The sequence below is a fragment of the Macrosteles quadrilineatus genome, unplaced genomic scaffold (genome assembly GCF_028750875.1).
Source record: "Macrosteles quadrilineatus isolate MER2022 unplaced genomic scaffold, UCM_ALF_1.0 Scaffold_1__1_contigs__length_201487025, whole genome shotgun sequence".
Classification (NCBI taxonomy): Eukaryota; Metazoa; Arthropoda; class Insecta; order Hemiptera; family Cicadellidae; genus Macrosteles; species Macrosteles quadrilineatus.
Window position 1 is genome coordinate 155,327,998 of NW_026542594.1, and position 17,807 is coordinate 155,345,804.

General features: G+C 33.9%; 1 protein-coding gene across 2 annotated transcripts; it reads right to left on the reverse strand.

Moving 5' to 3' along the window:
* Positions 1–438: 438 nt before the first annotated feature.
* Positions 439–14,953, reverse strand: LOC128987952 (serine protease Hayan-like). 2 transcript variants are annotated; one of them, XM_054409095.1, is made up of 7 exons: positions 9,540–9,620; positions 7,394–8,233; positions 6,751–6,911; positions 5,694–5,806; positions 4,143–4,399; positions 3,639–3,808; positions 439–1,314 (listed from the first exon to the last, which is right to left on the reverse strand). In XM_054409095.1, exons 1-7 carry the CDS (start codon positions 9,604–9,606, stop codon positions 1,147–1,149), a joined length of 1,776 nt encoding a protein of 591 aa, XP_054265070.1. In that variant the 5' UTR covers positions 9,607–9,620; the 3' UTR covers positions 439–1,146. The 2 variants fall into 2 exon arrangements, with proteins under 2 accessions (XP_054265070.1, XP_054265061.1); XM_054409086.1 differs by lacking the exon at positions 9,540–9,620 and adding an exon at positions 14,876–14,953 and having other exon boundaries at positions 440–1,314.
* Positions 14,954–17,807: the final 2,854 nt, after the last annotated feature.

Genomic DNA, 17,807 nt, shown 5'->3' on the forward strand with positions numbered 1-17,807 from the left:
ATTCACATTGCACATTTTTGTAAAATTCCACTGTAGGAATGTAGTAATTACTGGAGAAATCAAACAAACTAATCGGTGTGTTCATTTTTTTTGTTTAAACATTACATTGTGTCTCGTGTTAAACTTACAAAGGATAAATTAGTTACTGTGGATTATATGTTTTGGGGTAAATCGTCATACAATTTGACAAATTTCTTTACTTCAATGTAGGGTTTGAAAGTTTAATCATAAAGACAACTCTCGGTTTAGGCCTACCTCATAGTAGTAACTTAATTCATTATCCTTTAACCTAAAGTGTAAATTTCATTTTATTATGAATCCAATCAAATAAAAAGCCATAAGCAATAAGTCTTTGAGATTGTTGAGAAAGTGTCTTTATAAATACAAAAATCTATTTTTTTGCTGTCCAAACAGCAGTAACAAATACTGAAAAAACAAAAACCTTCCAATGAAATGCCTACTCAATAGTTGTTTTATATTATGGTTACTATCATGAAAATGCTACTTTAAAACTTAAAACTACCTTAAGGCGTCATATGGTTTTTACAACTTATGGTGCAGTTTTAATAGTTTGAAAATTCAATAAGTACTGGTCTAAATCTTCTAAAAGGTTCGGTAGAGGCAACCACAATAATGAAAGATTAACAAAAATACTAAGTTGTATACAAGACATCATTATTCTTTTATTTACTACTACAATTTTACATATAGTAATGACTAGACTTCCCTGTTTGAGTTAATACTTTTATGTACATTTTTACTACTGTTACATGCTATCTTGCCTTAAACTAGTAAAGTAAACCATATTTATCAGTTGAAAGCAAAACTTTATTATTTACCTTGAATTTCATACAATATTCTTATCTACTTTGTTTGATTAAAAAAAAGCTGACCTTAAATAATTGGAGCTTTGTAGGAGCAATTCACACTAAAGACACCTGTGATAGGCCTATCTCCTCAATATTTTGTAACAATTATTAACATACAAACTTAAAACTAAAACATAAAATATTAAGTATTTGATTGTATACTAGTCACAATGGTTGACACCATACTATTTAATTAAAAGTTAAAGTATAAAAAATGTCTTAATTCTCTACTACAATAATAAGATAATTTAATGTAGAAGGTGTTTAATAGCTGAGCTCATGGCCAGACTACCCTCTCTATCCAGTCGAGATATTTTACGACTCGCGTGTACACTCCTGGTGATTTAGGCGCTGCACAAATCTTTCCAAATGATGTAATGCCGACAACATAATGAATGCACGGGTTCTCCCTCTTGGTTGTTGTAAGTGGTCCTCCAGAATCGCCCTGAAAAATGTAACAATACAATATAATAATTTATCCATGTTTTGCCTCCTGGTTTGATAAAGAGGTTTGATAAAGTGGTTTGATAATAAAAGGTTAAATACCTTATTTACGTCTTTTTAGATGACTATAGTTTCGGGGAAAACAGCCCCATTGTCAAATCTTCTGTCTTGTTAATTACTGTTAAAGCATTGGTCATCGTTGAATTCCATATGTATACACACGAAACATTTCTATTTACACGAGACATTAAGAATTAATACTTTTGGCCGGTCTAAACAAAAAATGACTAGCGTTTGTGGACCGGTACACTGACTTGTGATGTCGTGACTTTGGACTAGAATGCGGGACATAAAAAATATTGAAACACTCTACCAACACTACACTTATCAAATATTGGGATATGATGGTGAATGTCATCTATGCTTTAATTTTTGTTACATGTCTCTCAATAGATTGTAGTATGGCTATTGTAATGAGAGTGGTGATTACCAAATACCCAAGATAAACTTCCCTTCCTCTTTGGTATTTGTCTAGCAATATCTTATGTAGTGTATTATTCAGAACTAGAGAACCCGTGCGGCTCAATGAGCCGCATAGTATGAAACATAACGCTTAGGAAAACTTTATGCTTAAATTCGAGCAATTGTAGCTACATCTTAGAGTTGTTTAAACACTTGTTAGTAACTAATTTTAAATATCTCTGTTTGCGTCGTCAAGGTTCACCTACATTATTTCTGCTCTCAGTTGCAATTGATAACTTCTAATGAATGTTAAACGATCTGCTTCAATTCGAGTTAACATGTTGCAACAAAGTTTTTCCAGCTTTGAGAATTGAAGAAAACTGTTGCCTTAGGCCTACTACCTGTGTTTAGTAATTTAAGTTGGATCATTTTATTTCTTTGATTTGAGACATCCCCCTAATCAAACGAATTTTCTTCGTGGAGAACCCTGAAAAGTTAGGTGATATCAAACATTTCATGTGCTCCATTTTTTGCCAACTTAAGTGGCATAATCTGCTTTGAATAGGCTAAAGCAGCAACACCATTGAAAGTTGGTTAACGTATTTTAACGTGTTGTCTGTCAGTCTCACGTTTTTCAGTGGAGTTTCTCTAAATACCTGTCCCAACGTTTTGAAAGTATCGATTCATTTGTCGAAATAGGTTAGATAACTCTTCATCTATGCTTGTAGCTATACGATTTGGATAGCAATTTTCGTATTCTCTTTTTGAACAGCGTATATTATTTGTCTTTCCTAAATCATAAACATAAACTTGGCCGTAACAACCCGATCGTTGAATACATAAATGCTAATTCCTTCACTTATATGTTTGGTCTAATATTGCCACTAAAACTTTCAATAGCAAATTAGTTGTTGAAACTTCTTATTTTTGACTTGAAATGTATGGATTGTGTTGGTAAATTCAGTCAATAGACCTTGTATAAGTTTTCCCGAGGAACTGGAAAAATAACCTAGAAGTAAACAATCCATTTGCGTTTTTTCTCAATTGAAGTAGAGCGAGTAACACATAAGTTTACAATAAAAATATAAGGTCTGCCAAGATTTGGTATAATCTTACTACTTGAACTCATCATAGTCAAGGCATTAAATATAGTTTATACTGAATGTTTTGAAATATCTAGTTTTGTCAGTGTCAGAAGTAAACATTTCTTGCATGCATTCATTTGATCTGACATTAGGCAAGTTTACTTTACCACCGTGACAACACTATGTGCTTCGTACATTTTTTCACTTCCAAAGTGAGTTGCATAGCAGAACCGTCGATGTATAGCAGGACTGGCAAATATTGTTCATATTACCAAGTGAATGTGTATCTGGATGGGTGTCTGTTAGACCAGGCCACTCTATTTCTACTCTCCTCATACGCATAAGATATCTTATTATTAATTGTCTCCTACTTACGTTTTCAATATTTCTTCTTTGAACTTGAGGCATTTTCTGTTCTTCCTACAAAACTGATTACCGGTTTAACTTGGTCTTAACCTTCTGAATAAATATTACAAACATTAATATTTACTCCCAAAAAGCAGTTTTTTTTACAAACAGCTGTTTTTGGCTTTTAAATTTCTCCTATGTATTTCTTATGGAGAAAATCCGACCTTTGAGAGGGTCTCACGCCCTTCAGAATAGGAATTTTAAAATTCTAAAACTTATTACAAAACTACATATTGAGACGAAACTTTTGACACCTTAAACGTTAAAATTGGTCTACAAATAAGGGAGGAGTTGCGTTAACAAAAAACGGCTTCACGTATTATATATATAGATATGAGGACAATCATGTATGTGCAGTGATGTTTCTCACCAGACAAGTGTCTCGGCCACCCTCCACATATCCGGCACACAACATGGTGTCTACAATTCCAGAGCCAAAGCTTGACGACCCTGGGTTGTTGGTGTTGTAGTAGTTGTTGCATTGGCGGTTGTCAATCACGTTCAGAGGTACCTTCATCAGTATATCGCTCTGCCTCCCCACTGAAACAATATAAAATATAACACATTTAATAGAAAGTAATTAAATACTGTAGTTTATGTTTTTTTTTTTGTAAAATATTTGTTGCTTTTTTTAAAAGAAGTTTTACTACAGTAATTTGTAGTTAAGATTTTATAGTTTAATAGAGGTTTCCTTTAGTTATTATTTATTTTCGCAAAGCTTAACACTCCCACCGCAGCAAACCTGCAGACTAAGCAAATTTCCATTTACCTGGCTGGATTTCCACTATAATACATTTTACCATTTAGATTGTCCAAGTGTTTGCCGAACCAAACTTTTCTAAATCACCTTAACCGAAAGAAGGTTGTTAGTTACCGTAGTCAGTGCGGCCCCAGCCAGTGGCTATAGGCCTCCCTCTTATGTTGTTGTCAGTGGGCAAGCAAGCAGGTCTGATGTTCTTGTTGAATGTCACTTCCCTGTCCAGTTTCAGCAAAGCAATATCATTGTACTTGAGAGTCTTGAAGTAGTTAGGATGAACGATCACTTGCTGGACTCCGTAGTCTTGAGGGTCAGCTCCGTCGTTGTCTCTCTTTATGTTGTACTCCCCTAGCCTCACCGTAACAGGATTGCCACTGTACAGTGTATAATGTCATTATAATCAATGGTTTGATTATGTAACATCATAGATAAAAACATACTCCCTTAGTAGATTTCTCATCCTTATGGAACAGCTGAAGACAATTTTATTGTTAGTTCTGTACGGTTTATGTAGAGGTCGTGTTTTGTTTACAATTTGTTTCCCGTTATTACAGCCATTTAAAACCTCGTTTAACCAAATAATACGATCTAATCATAAACAATAACTTGTCCCCTAGTTATATAACCAAACAGTAAAGCACAAATCAAGAAATTAGCCCTAAAATAATAGAAACAAAGTTTCGTTGACACTAGCGCCCATGTGTCACGTACATGAACTAGACACGAAAAACGTGCTTCAAAATTTACAATGGGATGAGAAGTCTGCTTTGTTGGTTAGTCTATGGTAACATACAGTACAATAGTCTAGGTTTGAATGATTTTGTTGAATGATTTTATCTTTGTGGGCATCAGTTTATCCTGGTACAAGTTAATAGAATTTTTTTTCAAACAAATTAGAATATTTCTCTGTGACTCTCTAAGAATTTTTAATAAAGGGTGGAAATGACTGAGGTGATTTTACTTAGCTTAGCACTATTTCTTCCTAACTCAAACAAAAGATCTTTGGTTCCAACTATTCTTGTTTTTAAATGCTCTCAGCGACAGTGAAATTGAAATACCTCTCATAATTTTTGTCTAGTATAGTTTTGGTGTTATTGTACTAGCGTGGACTCTTTCTAATTTATGTAAGTCTACTATCCCAACCAAAATCCAATCAATAATTTACTCTTCAATATACCCACTAAACATGACTCTTTGAAACAGCATATTTTTCAGAGCTCTACTTGAAGTAAAAAGTTTTTAATTTAAATGCTTAAAAAAGGATTTCTTCAAGTACTTTACGACATTGATGTTTTGCTATCAAAATTTTGCTTTAGGCTGAAAACAGCATTTGCATGCTGAAGTGTTGCAAATAAGTTTGAGCTGTTGACAATGGGGCTAAAGACATTGATAAAATATAAGTTCTTTATCTTTACCAATCATGTGTTATTCACCTTATTTGTTGTTGATTAGTCCCTACATATATGTTCCCTAATCCGGGTCATACTTTCCCCCTTCGAGTTTTATTTGCTCAACAGTCACATACAATTGAATTCAACATATTATGACTACAGTGTCAATAGTCTTTATGAGATCAGTCTACATGAATCATCATAGTCATGAACTATTGTAACTTGTGTAAAGTTCTATACGAGAGGACCCATTACAGATGTATAGATGGATACATACAAAGAAGTGTTGGTGCAGTGTCCAGCAGTCAAGACGTATCTTTTACTGATGAGAGTTCCTCCACAGTTCCACAGAATGTCCCGAGAAGTCCGAACTTTGAAGCCCACTGCAGCCTTAACACACAATCGGACACTGTTCAAATAAAATAATACATACATTTACCACTCGTTAACATTAGTTTTGAGAATAAAATTATTCATAATTATTGTCATGAATGGTTGACAAGAGATTTGTTAATTAAAGACTGGCTGATTCTCCTCAGCGTTTCAATGGGCTTAAATAAGCTATCTTATGATTTTTTGCTTTATAGCTTGTTAGGGTCTATTAACATTATGCATTTTTTGTTCACTATTTACAGCATTTTTGTAACTTAAATTTTGATTTGTAAATAGTGTGGACAGTGTTTAATGGTCAAGTTACTGTTGGTACTTGACATTGGGCTCATGAATTTGTTTGTGAAAATGAGACGGAGAAGTCAGAAGTTTTACTAACTTTTTACTAGACGAGTTGCTTGTGTCTGAAATAATTATGAAATAGACTAAATACATGTAAAATTCTTACTTCTTTGCAAACACAAACATTGTGGTATTTACAGTATTTTATTTGGTAGGGACAACATTTAACAATTACCTCCAAACGCCCCACTCCAAAAGGAAGCATAAAGCAAAGCTTAAAGTCAGTATTTCAAAACAGCAACACACCCATGGTTTTTAATTGTTATTATTTTTGTCAAACTACATAAATTATATAAATATAGGTACCTATTGACTTAAACTGTGATTTTTGTCAACCTTTAAAACAAAAGTTTTAAAAATTCAAAAAGCAATTCACACGAAAAGTACACATACAATTTTCTGCTCGGTAATCAAGCTTACGGTATATGATTAAGCTTCAACGTGAACGCATGTTTTGCTGATCGGCGCTCGGACAACCACTGTTTAGCCTGGCATCTGATGGTCAACAACAATGCAAAATTATTGACTCCTTAAGTGGTTTTTGCATAATTTAATGACCTCATGTTTATAATAGGGTAGACAAAAACTATAAATTAACTTACCATGTGAGGGAATTCACCGAGTTCAGATGCTTCCCCTCCGACAATCAGTTTGACAGCTGAGAAGTCACAGTTCTGCACTCGTAGAGGTACAGCCTCTGCGTTGATGGACAGAGGCAAAGCATTGATGGTCTGAGACACTGGGCGGCTGTACTCTTCACACTCTGAAATATCACAATAGGTGATTATTACTTTTTTAAGATGTTGGTGACCTTTTCAAACTTCAAATTGACTATCCACATAGCTCTCTAATGTCTGTGCATAGATGGTAAAGTGTACTTATGGATGATTTGTGGCGGCATCAAGATACAAACCCAACAGTTGCTTCCTAAGTATTACAGTCTGTCACTCTACCAACTATGTCTGTGACTCTCCATTCAACAAGATTAGCACTAGGTTCTAGACACAGTGCTGTGTGTTACTAGTTGAAACAAGGCAAGTTATGATTTTGAGCAAGTAAAGTAAAAAATGAATACGGCTTTGAAGTAAAGTACTCACTCATTAATCAAAATTATTTGTAGATCCTAGTTGCCTGAATTAATGAAAGTCCTCATCAAATCAAATAAACTCAATTTGCATGAATGTAGTGGTATGGCTGGACTGTTTGGGTAGGTACTCCATAGTATGTCTACTAGTGTTCACTTACTTTGTTCACTGATCCTTCCCCTGGAGCTAGAGCTGCTGCCACCGTTGTTGTTATCTTCAATAGCCCAGCTGGGTTGAGGGGTCGTTCGTCTGTCAGACGGATACTCCCATGAAGTTGTGGTCTCTCTTGTGTTAATGTGTGATCCTGGTCTAGGCCGATAGCTGTCTGGTCTTCTTGAAGAACCTCCAATTCCTTGAGATCCAGAAGAATAGTTCGGTCTCTCATTGTAACTGGGGTAGTCTGGGTTCTCCTGGTAAACTATTGAGCCGCCTGAGTAGTCCGGTCTTCCGTTATATCCACTGCCAGTACCAGAGTGAACGGGTCTGCCTTCGTAGCTTGACCCACCAGAGTGGCTGGGAGAGTTATAACTACCAGAACCACTGACATAGGAAGGTCTCTCCTCGTATCCACCATAACCACTGGAGTAGTTTGGCCTCTCTTCAAAGTTTGTCGGTCTACCTCCATATTGGGGTCTCTCATTGTAATTTGATTGAGTGTAACTCGGTTTTTCATGGTATTGTGGTTTGTAGTTGGATGGTCTGCTGTTCTGAGGTCTGTAACCTATGTTTTCACCCAATGAAGGGTTGTAAGCATAGCTGTTTGTTATCTTTTGATTGTGAGAATGAGGACTGTATGACTCCTCGGGGAAGGCTATGGGACCATCGTCGTGAAAGGAGTCTTTACGATGCAGCCAGATATCAGTACGAGGGCAGCAGACCTGAGTGCCGTAGCCTCTGGAGTATCTGCACAACACGGTGTTTTCTTGGTGATAAGAGTTCATACATTTTGATGATTCTACACAGTGACCAATGCTCCCATCTGCAGTCAAACAGTCAGCACCTGGAAGAAAAAGAGAAAAAAAAATTGTTTGTTGTTTTGATAGTGACAGTTTGAGTGTTTAAAAGTCAAAACTACACTTGATTTGGGGGTACCTATCTATATATTGGATCATGTATACTTCCGCTTCTTCAAAACTCTGAAACCTGTTTTGCTGTGTATAATGTCTGGCAACCATTAGAGGGAGTTGACATCAACTAAATATTTCTCAATTATTTTAAAGTAAGGATGGACCTTTACTCCTTGATTAAAATACTGGAGGGCAAGCAATGGTATTGTTTACAAATAGGCAATTAAGTTATGATAAAATTAAGAAAACATTTCAAAGTTCAAGATAGTAAGTATAAACAGTAAGCATATCTTAAAGTTAGCATTAGCATGGTCGCCCACAGAGGGGTGCATGAGGTGCACTTGTATCCCCCTGGCTAAACAAATTAGGAAGTAAATGTAATTGCTACAATGTTCTCTAATTCCTTTAATTTATTTAGAAATTTATAAAAGTACAATACATGATGGTCATTACAAAGATTTGTTTTAAAACACAATTTTGAAATGATTTCTGTTATCTATTGCACTATTTGCACCCCTCTTTCTAAATCCTGCGGATGCCCATGAAAGTTAATACCTTGTGGTTTGTAAACTGAAAGTTATTTTCAGCTAATCTAAGTTGATAAATATATAAAAGGATATTAAAGTTATAGGATATTATTAAGTTTCAACCTATAGTTAATCGTCGCCATTTCATTGAAAAGTATTTAAGTATAGCTTTACTAAACTTATTTGATGGCTGGATAAAAAACTGTGATTGGAAGGTTTTAAGTGGATGTCCATCTTTGCAAGCTAGATGTTTCATTAAAGTTTCAACCTATTATTAAAAAGATCAGGCACATTATTAGTTTAGAGGTATAATAATTTTTGATGAATTAAAATGTATGGCTGTAGAACATAATTTCTAGCGAGTACTACATTTTGTAAACAATTTAACTCAGATACACACATTAGTTAGGTTGTTTACCCAAAAGGTTAATTTTAAATTGGCAAAAACATAAAAATCCTGAGAATAAAGTGTTTACATACCACTGGCATGGTTATAAGTTACGTAGGCTTATTTCTATTTATTTTAATATTCACCATACCATTTGAAAAACTGTTGATCCTAAACATTTACTTGCTATACTGTATTAAAATTAGGAGTAAGTACAGTACTGTGAAATCCCTTGATTAGTAGCATTATTTATGTTTAAAACTGTTCTTCTATTTTGATAAAAGAGTTCAATAATACTTTTAAAGTAAAGTAAACTTGCCTCACCTAAATCCAGTGCTTCAAAACAAGGCACAGACACCAATAGTAAACACAACAGGAGGACTATGTCCATGGCATTCTGCAGTCGGCAGGTTAACCAAACTGAGACTTGTCCTTAGAGTTTGACTTTAGTTCTGTTCAAGGTCACCAGGTGGTCATCCTTGTCTTGCACATGTAACTGTGTAGGACCGCCACCTGTTATTTTGTTTTCTATAACCGGTTAATAGTGGATTTACTATGATACTATACTTGCTTTTGGGCTTTTGGAATTCCCAACGCCCAGTAGGAGCAATTATTGTGAAGGATTGTATCATTTTTACTTCCCAATTTCTGTATTTTTACTATACTAAGTTTACTTTATTCACTGTAGAGAGATGGGAGTTCAGTAATTGGCTATAATACTTGACTGTAGTACAAGTGACCATTTTTGAACACTTTTGTTTTATTCTACTTATTCCTATAAAATAATCATTCTTTAGCTCGTTTGTACAATTTTTTATGAAAAGACAGTTTGAAGGTAAGCCCCTTGTTGAAAGGCAATCGTTAGAAAAAAATTTAAAAAGCCTCTTCTGAAGGTATTGGATTATTCATTCTGATGTTTGATGTACATTATTGTGTGATTTTTTTTTTCAAAGCGATAATATGGATTTTGAAATTCTAAAGATAAAGGGGTTTGTATAAAAACCTTCCAGGTGGCATACAACATTTTATAAACAAGCTAAATTTATTTATTTGTATAGGAAATGAAGAATTAAAATGTCAATATACGGTGCTCCATCTTTTTCTAAGATGTTTATTTACTTTTTGGTACTTTTCTCTAGAACTCGAAACATGGGTGTCTAAACTTTTACCACGACAGTAAGTGAGTTTGGAATTGACTATTAACCACTGGTACCTAGATTTTTACATGAATATTTTCTTAATTAATAAAATGTTAATATTTTCTAATAAATTAATAGCTATCTAAAACTGGCCTACTAGCCCATGACATAATTTGCAAAAAAATGAGGCAATGTTTTAATGTTCCTTTGGTGTTAAACATTTGTTCTCGCTAATTAGATTATTCACCATTGAATTCTCCAGGAACGAATTCAAGCCATTAAATCCTTAAATATACCTCAACTTAAACTACTGTAGTGTCTGAAAAAATCAAAGTAGTTGGAAACGAGTTCTAACTTATTTGTTTGAATTGGTAGGAAAATGTTTGTGCCATTTAAATTGTTCACAATCATTAGTCTATACACAATTGTCAAGGGAAACCTAGGCACACTAAAATAGTTTGATTTAATTATATAACTCGAGTCAGTGATAGGAATACCATCATTTAAAATTAAAAACAACAAGTGGAAAATTCCTTTGAAGACGAGATATAATGAACTGATTCTTTCTAATTGGAAGTTTTCTAAGAATCTATTGTTTCCATCCTGGTGAACCAATTGCTTTAACATGCAAACCGTGGAATAGGTTCATTATTGTTGTAGCGGATTTTCTATGAGAAAGAGGTTGATTGTTGTAGGAATTTAAATAGTAAAGAGCGCCTCTTATTAAAAATACATTAATTAAAGAAATAAGTATGCCAATGTTTACTAAAACTAAATGCTTTTAAAAGTTGATTCTTGATTGTGGTAAATTGTGTGTAAATAGAATACATTAGATATATTATTTCTTACCACAGCGCAGAGCTTAGTTTTTATCCTCTGCTCTGTGTTTCTTACTGTCTTCGCAATCAAGACTAGATGTAATACACTACAATGTACGTGTACATCGTTTCAGAGAAACTGTAATTCCATCGTCGAGTGCGTAGTGGTAAATTAAACTAATAATGATTGTTTTCATATTCAACACAAAATGTCTTTATTTGCATTGCGTCAACGGTTAAATTAGTATTACATATACAAAACACGACAACACAAAACTTTAACTTAATTAACCTTTAACAAAATTTAACTTTAACTTTAAAGCACGTGCATGGCATGAAAATTGGCGACAGACTAATTTTAGTTTACTGTACGGTACCGTTATGCACCTCACATTGTTCCGTAAACCCAAATATGACTGAAGAATGGAGTATGATGTTCTCTGTAGCTTTGTTACCGACTAAGATCAGCTGTTTACGTCTACAGTATATGCTTTCAACCAAACAGTTCTCTTCTCCCGGCTATAAACTGATACCTGAGTGTTAATGACTACTTAATTAGCCTTTAATTAACTATTTCAAACCTGTCATATAAATTTTTGTTGAAAATATTCAGTGGCTCAAATGACGAGGACGTTAAATATTGAGCTATCCAGTTCCCATGCCACAACGTAACTACTGTCTCCACTTTTAACTGTCAATAAATTTTATATAGTCAATGCAGAGTGGAAAATGAAGCAAAACGTCTAGGAAAAATAAAAATTAGGTGCTATAAACGTTTTGAAACTGCTTTAGAGTGAAAATTTAAAAACGTACGTTTTCATGTCCCTGGCCTTTAACTTCGTAGATACTGGATTTGTAGTTTATTATTATGTGTTTTAATATTTTTTGGGACGGGGGCAACATGTTACACACATTTATTTGGTTTTAAATAGGTTTTTGGGAATTTTTTCGTATTTTTAAAGTATCGAAATTCACGACCATGACGTGTCCCTAGGGTACATTTTCCAACTTTCACGCTGTTTTTAGACTAATTATTCATGCCGAAATATATAAAGCCATATTTTTATGTCATCAATGGTTATTAAACTTACAAAAAAGGAGCATATTATAATTTTATTGTCATTGCAGACTGACTACCATGACAAAATAAGTCTGTCCCTGGATTTGGCGTCACGACCATTTGGGAAAAATTTTCAACTTTGGAGCACGACAGTGGCAAGCCTAGCGTCGATGGAGTCAGTTGGTTTTAGAGACTAGTTCGGGGTGTACGTCAGGATTGTAGTGCCGGTCGTTTTGAGTTGAAAGGAGGAATTACAAGATTAATAAAGGAAAGATTGTGTTTTTTGTAATTTTGGTGTGTCCATGACCGTACGTAGTCATTCGATGAAGTAGACATGGTGTTAATTTTTGTTTATAAGACATTTCAATTGCTAGATTAACCTAGAAGTCCACTTTGTATCCTCGAACATGAGGTGCAGGGCAACCGCCAGAACAGAGCCAAATAACACGTAATTTCACGACCAAAGTTTCACGACCATCGCGGGTTTTTTCACGACCAATCCAGCCTTATGGATTATAGTGTGTTTGGTCGTGACAATAACTTTAATATAATTGTAAATTGAGCAGTTTAGTTCAATTGAAACACATAGTTTTATTATAACTAACAGTCTAATTGAAGGATTGTTTAGAAAGATTTTGATTATTCCAGAGAATTCACGACCGTACCGCTTGTCCCTGACCATCACGTTTATGATTTCTATCAGAAAAATTTCAAAAATTAAAATGTCGTCAAATTTCAATGTTTTATACACAAAAGAAGCACACCTCTATACAAACATAACGATTTTTCGGGTCTCAGGTAAGTTTTTTCGGAGTTATACAAACTTAAAAAGATTTTATTGGCTTTTTTCTGTTTTTTGAGTTTTTTATATTTTTTTCTAGAAAGACCAAATATACCAAAAGCTCAGTGACCTTTTTATTGTATAATGGTCATAAAAGTAAATTAGTTTATAGCAAAACATAGTTATAAAAATAATATTAACTATTTTTAATATTCATTTAAACGTCCGTTATGGTCGTGACAGGATTTTGTGTTTTTCTACTAAAGATGCTCTTTAAAAAGAAAACTACCAAAGATATTGCGTTACCATGGACATTTTATGAAACTTGAAATGTTAATAAAATAAAAAAATAAAAGTTTTGAAAAAAAGGGGTAAAAAATTTGCAAAGTGCTTTTCCTGAAAACGTACGTTTTTAAATTTTCACTCTTTAACCATCTCTGGTATCCATTGGAAGTAAATGTAGACTATCTCAGAAATATAACATAGTCACGATGCCCCAGGCAGCCCAATTAACTGAAATATCTTGAGCCTTGTTTCCTTCCCATATTCTATTTTGGGACAGTGTTAATTATGAAGGATATCAACACTGTGGTTTAGTGCTGATAGAACTTGTTATAACAAATTTTAATGTTACTAAGGTACACAATTGGTTTTTATTAAATCTTTAATGTTGGATGTGTATGGTATGTAATTCCTTTCGACATTGGATTAGTCCAATAATCACATTATTCCTTTTTGTGTCCTCTTTCTGAAGTAAAACACAGGGATCACCACCACCAGTTTGTTCACCAGTTTGTTTATAAAATAGTTAGTTGAAGGTTTTTGCGTATTTGTTTATATTCACACCGTGCTGGTGTTATTATTGCTTATTATTATTACTATGCGTTTATTTCTAGGCAAGAAGGTTTGTTAGGGGTAAAGTTTTGGTATTCCCGTGATACTTACGATATGGCGTAATTGCCATTTTGTGTGGTCATCAATTTTTACATATTTTCTACATTATCTTTGGAGGAAAGAAATTAACATGGTCATTAACAACTGATAGGTCAGTGACCGTGATAAGTATTGGCTTTGGAATCCTTAGAAATAAAACTAACCGTTCGAATTGGGAATATTATAAAGAACAGAGAAGTTTAAACAAACGGTATGAGTGCTTTGTAGATATAATACAAATTGGGTATTAGGTGCGAAGAAGATCAAAATTTCAAAGAGCATTAGCATTGTTTTGTTAAACTATTTCAGTCATCTAAAAAAAGGTTATTGTAATAGATTGTCCTAGAAGGAGTTTGTCAAATGTATAAAAATAAAACTTTGAATATAAAGAATTACGCAAAGGCATTTAATATCATTTAATATCTAATATCATTGACTATATAACACTACACTATATAACACTAGTGTTATCAATGCTAATATCCTAGAGTTAGGTATGTTTTTAGAATTTTAGTAGTGCTACATGATTTATTGTCTAGGGACTCTTAAAACGCCAAATCAGTGAAGTATTCTATTATCCCTGATTTTATTCTCATGAAGGATTTGTTGGATTTTTCACCAGCGGCAGATGAAAAATAAATTAATAGGCTAAATAATAAAGAAACCGAAATAACAAAATAAAATTTAACAAAGATAATAAAATGTATTATTTTTAGAACGATTTTTACAGAGATTGTAAATTAATGTATTTTAAAACTGTATGAATGACTTTAATCGTGTTATAATACTTCACAAAATACTTAGCTAAAATTTAAATCAAAATACTTAAAAATATCCAATAAAATTTTATAAGTCCCTTTTCACATTTATTTGCAACAAAAAATTATGTAAACTTTGTTGACAAAATTATTTAGGTATAATCAACTTGCCTGTCTCTTGAGCGTATATCCTAGCACTGAGCACACACAACACTAACACTAGCCACACACACCACATGATAACTAACTGTCAAGTGTGCAGTGTGAAGTGTAGCCTATACCACGTCCCCACCACCCCGTCACCACCGTGACGTCATCATTGAACCCCGGGGTTTCCACAAGTTCACTGGACGAGCCGTCATCAATGAACCCCTCCTGCTCCTCTCCACCAGGCAATCGGGCGGTCAACGAAAGCGACGAGGAATTCCTCGACATTTCCTTGTGAAATTAGTTGTGATTTTTTAAGCAAGATCGTTTTCCTCATTCTCAAGTGATGATACATTTTTGTACTCTCCTACTTACGATAAACATATCCTGTTAAAAACGTGAATTGTAAACATTTTTAATTATTTACTAATTGCATGAAAACCTACAAATAAATCAAATAAGCTTGGCAAGGTAACTTTGAAAGCAAGAGGGGAGAAGCCTCATAAATTGATTATAAGATATCGGAATTAAGACAGAACCCCCGACGTTTCTGGTGATAGATGAGGTGGTGCATCAAGGGCAAACACACAGATATACATTTAGTTTTATATGTATATATTTTGACTTTATTTAGACTTTATATTTAGATACTTTATTCAAAGATTGTATTTAGATAAATATACAGTTAATTAATAAACTAACAATTATGTTTGTAAACTTTGTTAAATATTTGTTGGACTTATCTTAATAGATTCAAGATTTCTTATCTTAATGTGTAGGGGTACGTTACGTGTTGGCGTTATAATAATAGTAATAATAATAATACTTTATTGTCTTGACAATATACATTGCATCCACATTACAATTAATTAATTCTTAACTTAATTAGTATTAATTTAAACTCTTTATAATTTCATTTTTAAATTTTGATGATTTTTTCATTGAAGTCTTCAATAAAATAGATCGGATCTTCTAGACATTAAAAGCCCGTTAGCTAAGGATCTTCATGTTATTACACCATTTAGTTGAGGTACACCACTATGGTAAAATGTATTATTTTGACAACGGTAGTGTATTATTTGGCATTTATTAAACTAATAATCAACAATGACGTTTCAAGATTGTAAGATTTAGAATCGATCGGCTTAATGTAATCCCTCTATCGGTGGTTAAATCAAAGTTCTAAACAATCCTTTGGGAATCCCATTGTAGACCTAACACCAAGCGCGAGATTACATAAGAAGGGTTTGTGTTATGAATTAGTTTTATGATGAGTTTAGTTGTATTAAACATCAAACTGAGTAAATAATAATGATCACTAAATTATTTCATCAAGTAGTTACTGCACATTAGATTTTTGTAGCCTTGAATAAATTTTCAAATGAAGATTTTTTCATTTAACAATTTTTTACATGTCAACGAGTTGTCTTCAGTGATGATAGCTAGGAGGATTCCTCCTAGGATGATAGTGGATTTTAAATAATTGTATCATGCACTTCACTAATGCTACGTTATCATAATTACTATATTTCATTATTTATACTCATTAAGATTTGGGAATTACATACTGCTTATTTTAAGATGGATATAAGTAAGAGTAAGCGTGGAGTAAAGTGAGATACCTTTTGTAGCTTTATTACTGACCAAGACCGGGTTTTTAGCCAGGACTATTATTAAAAGCTAAAAGATCAAGGATTACCGGATTAATTTTGGAACCATCAATATAAGCTACATTTCTCAATTCTCAGGACCGAACCGGCTACCCTCTGTCTTGCAGGCGAGCACTGTAACTACTCAGCTATTGTACTCAACTAACCGTTGCCTAAAGTTGTTACCAAAAATATCGGAAATGACGTTGCGAACGTATATCCGTCCAGTAACTGCGTAGCCTTTAGCAATGTTGACGTTATCAAACGCCGAGGAGCTTTCCACAAACAAGATATTCTTGTCCTGGCGAGTCATGAACCTTGACCTTCAGGTCAACAAGTCTTTATATTATATCATACCTCATAAGCATCCCATAATCATTACGTGAAGGATGCATCTGTGGTATCACAATAATTTGTACTAAAATCTCCTTTAACAAATAAAATTTTGTGATAATCAGTTGCGCAATATAAGATTATATTGACCAAACACTGCAGTCGCTGGTCTCACACTTGATAATAAACAAAAGTACTGTATCATGTTTTACACTGTATCTAGGAGTCTACAACCAGTGGTGATTCCTAAATAGGTGTTGTAATCTAGACTACTAATGTGGCGCCTCGTCCTAACACAGGTTGATACTTCCTTGGAAAGTTGACTCATACTTCCTCTAATGGAAACCGCTCGCATAATACCATTTATTTTAGTCACCGCGTAGCAATGTACGATGGATTTACTTGTTTTAACCTACCTGTGCTTATAAAACAGAAACGAATACGACTACTTACCTTCATGTCTTTTTATTGAAGTACAAATTTTATATAAATTAAAAGCTACATTATAAAACTCCCTTCAGCTTCTTCTTGGTATGCTTCGCGCAATAATGGAATGATTTCACGACGTACAGGATTTCACAAGTGTAACGAGGAAGTGAAGTGAGTCAGGCCGCGAATAGCTCCGACCAGAGACCTGGACAGAGACATCGTTGTCCCGTTAGTAGAATGTCAACATACAAGGCTCGTATATGTTCTGCTAATGGCCTTATATCAGGCTCTGTTTTTATTGAGACCAGCTGTAACTGTTGCTGTAATCGCCAATCGGGGGTAAACTTAACAATCAGATATCTATCTGGAGTATTTAATTGTTTGCTGACGCCTTGGTGCTTAATATAGTACTAGAGAGTGTATTTGAGGTTATTTATATAGTTATGCATTCCATTCGAAGATAGGACCCTTGGAATTTTGAATTTTGTTGCACTATCAGTTCGGTTTGCAAGCTTGTGTAGCGGCAGCAATGCATACAGTATAAT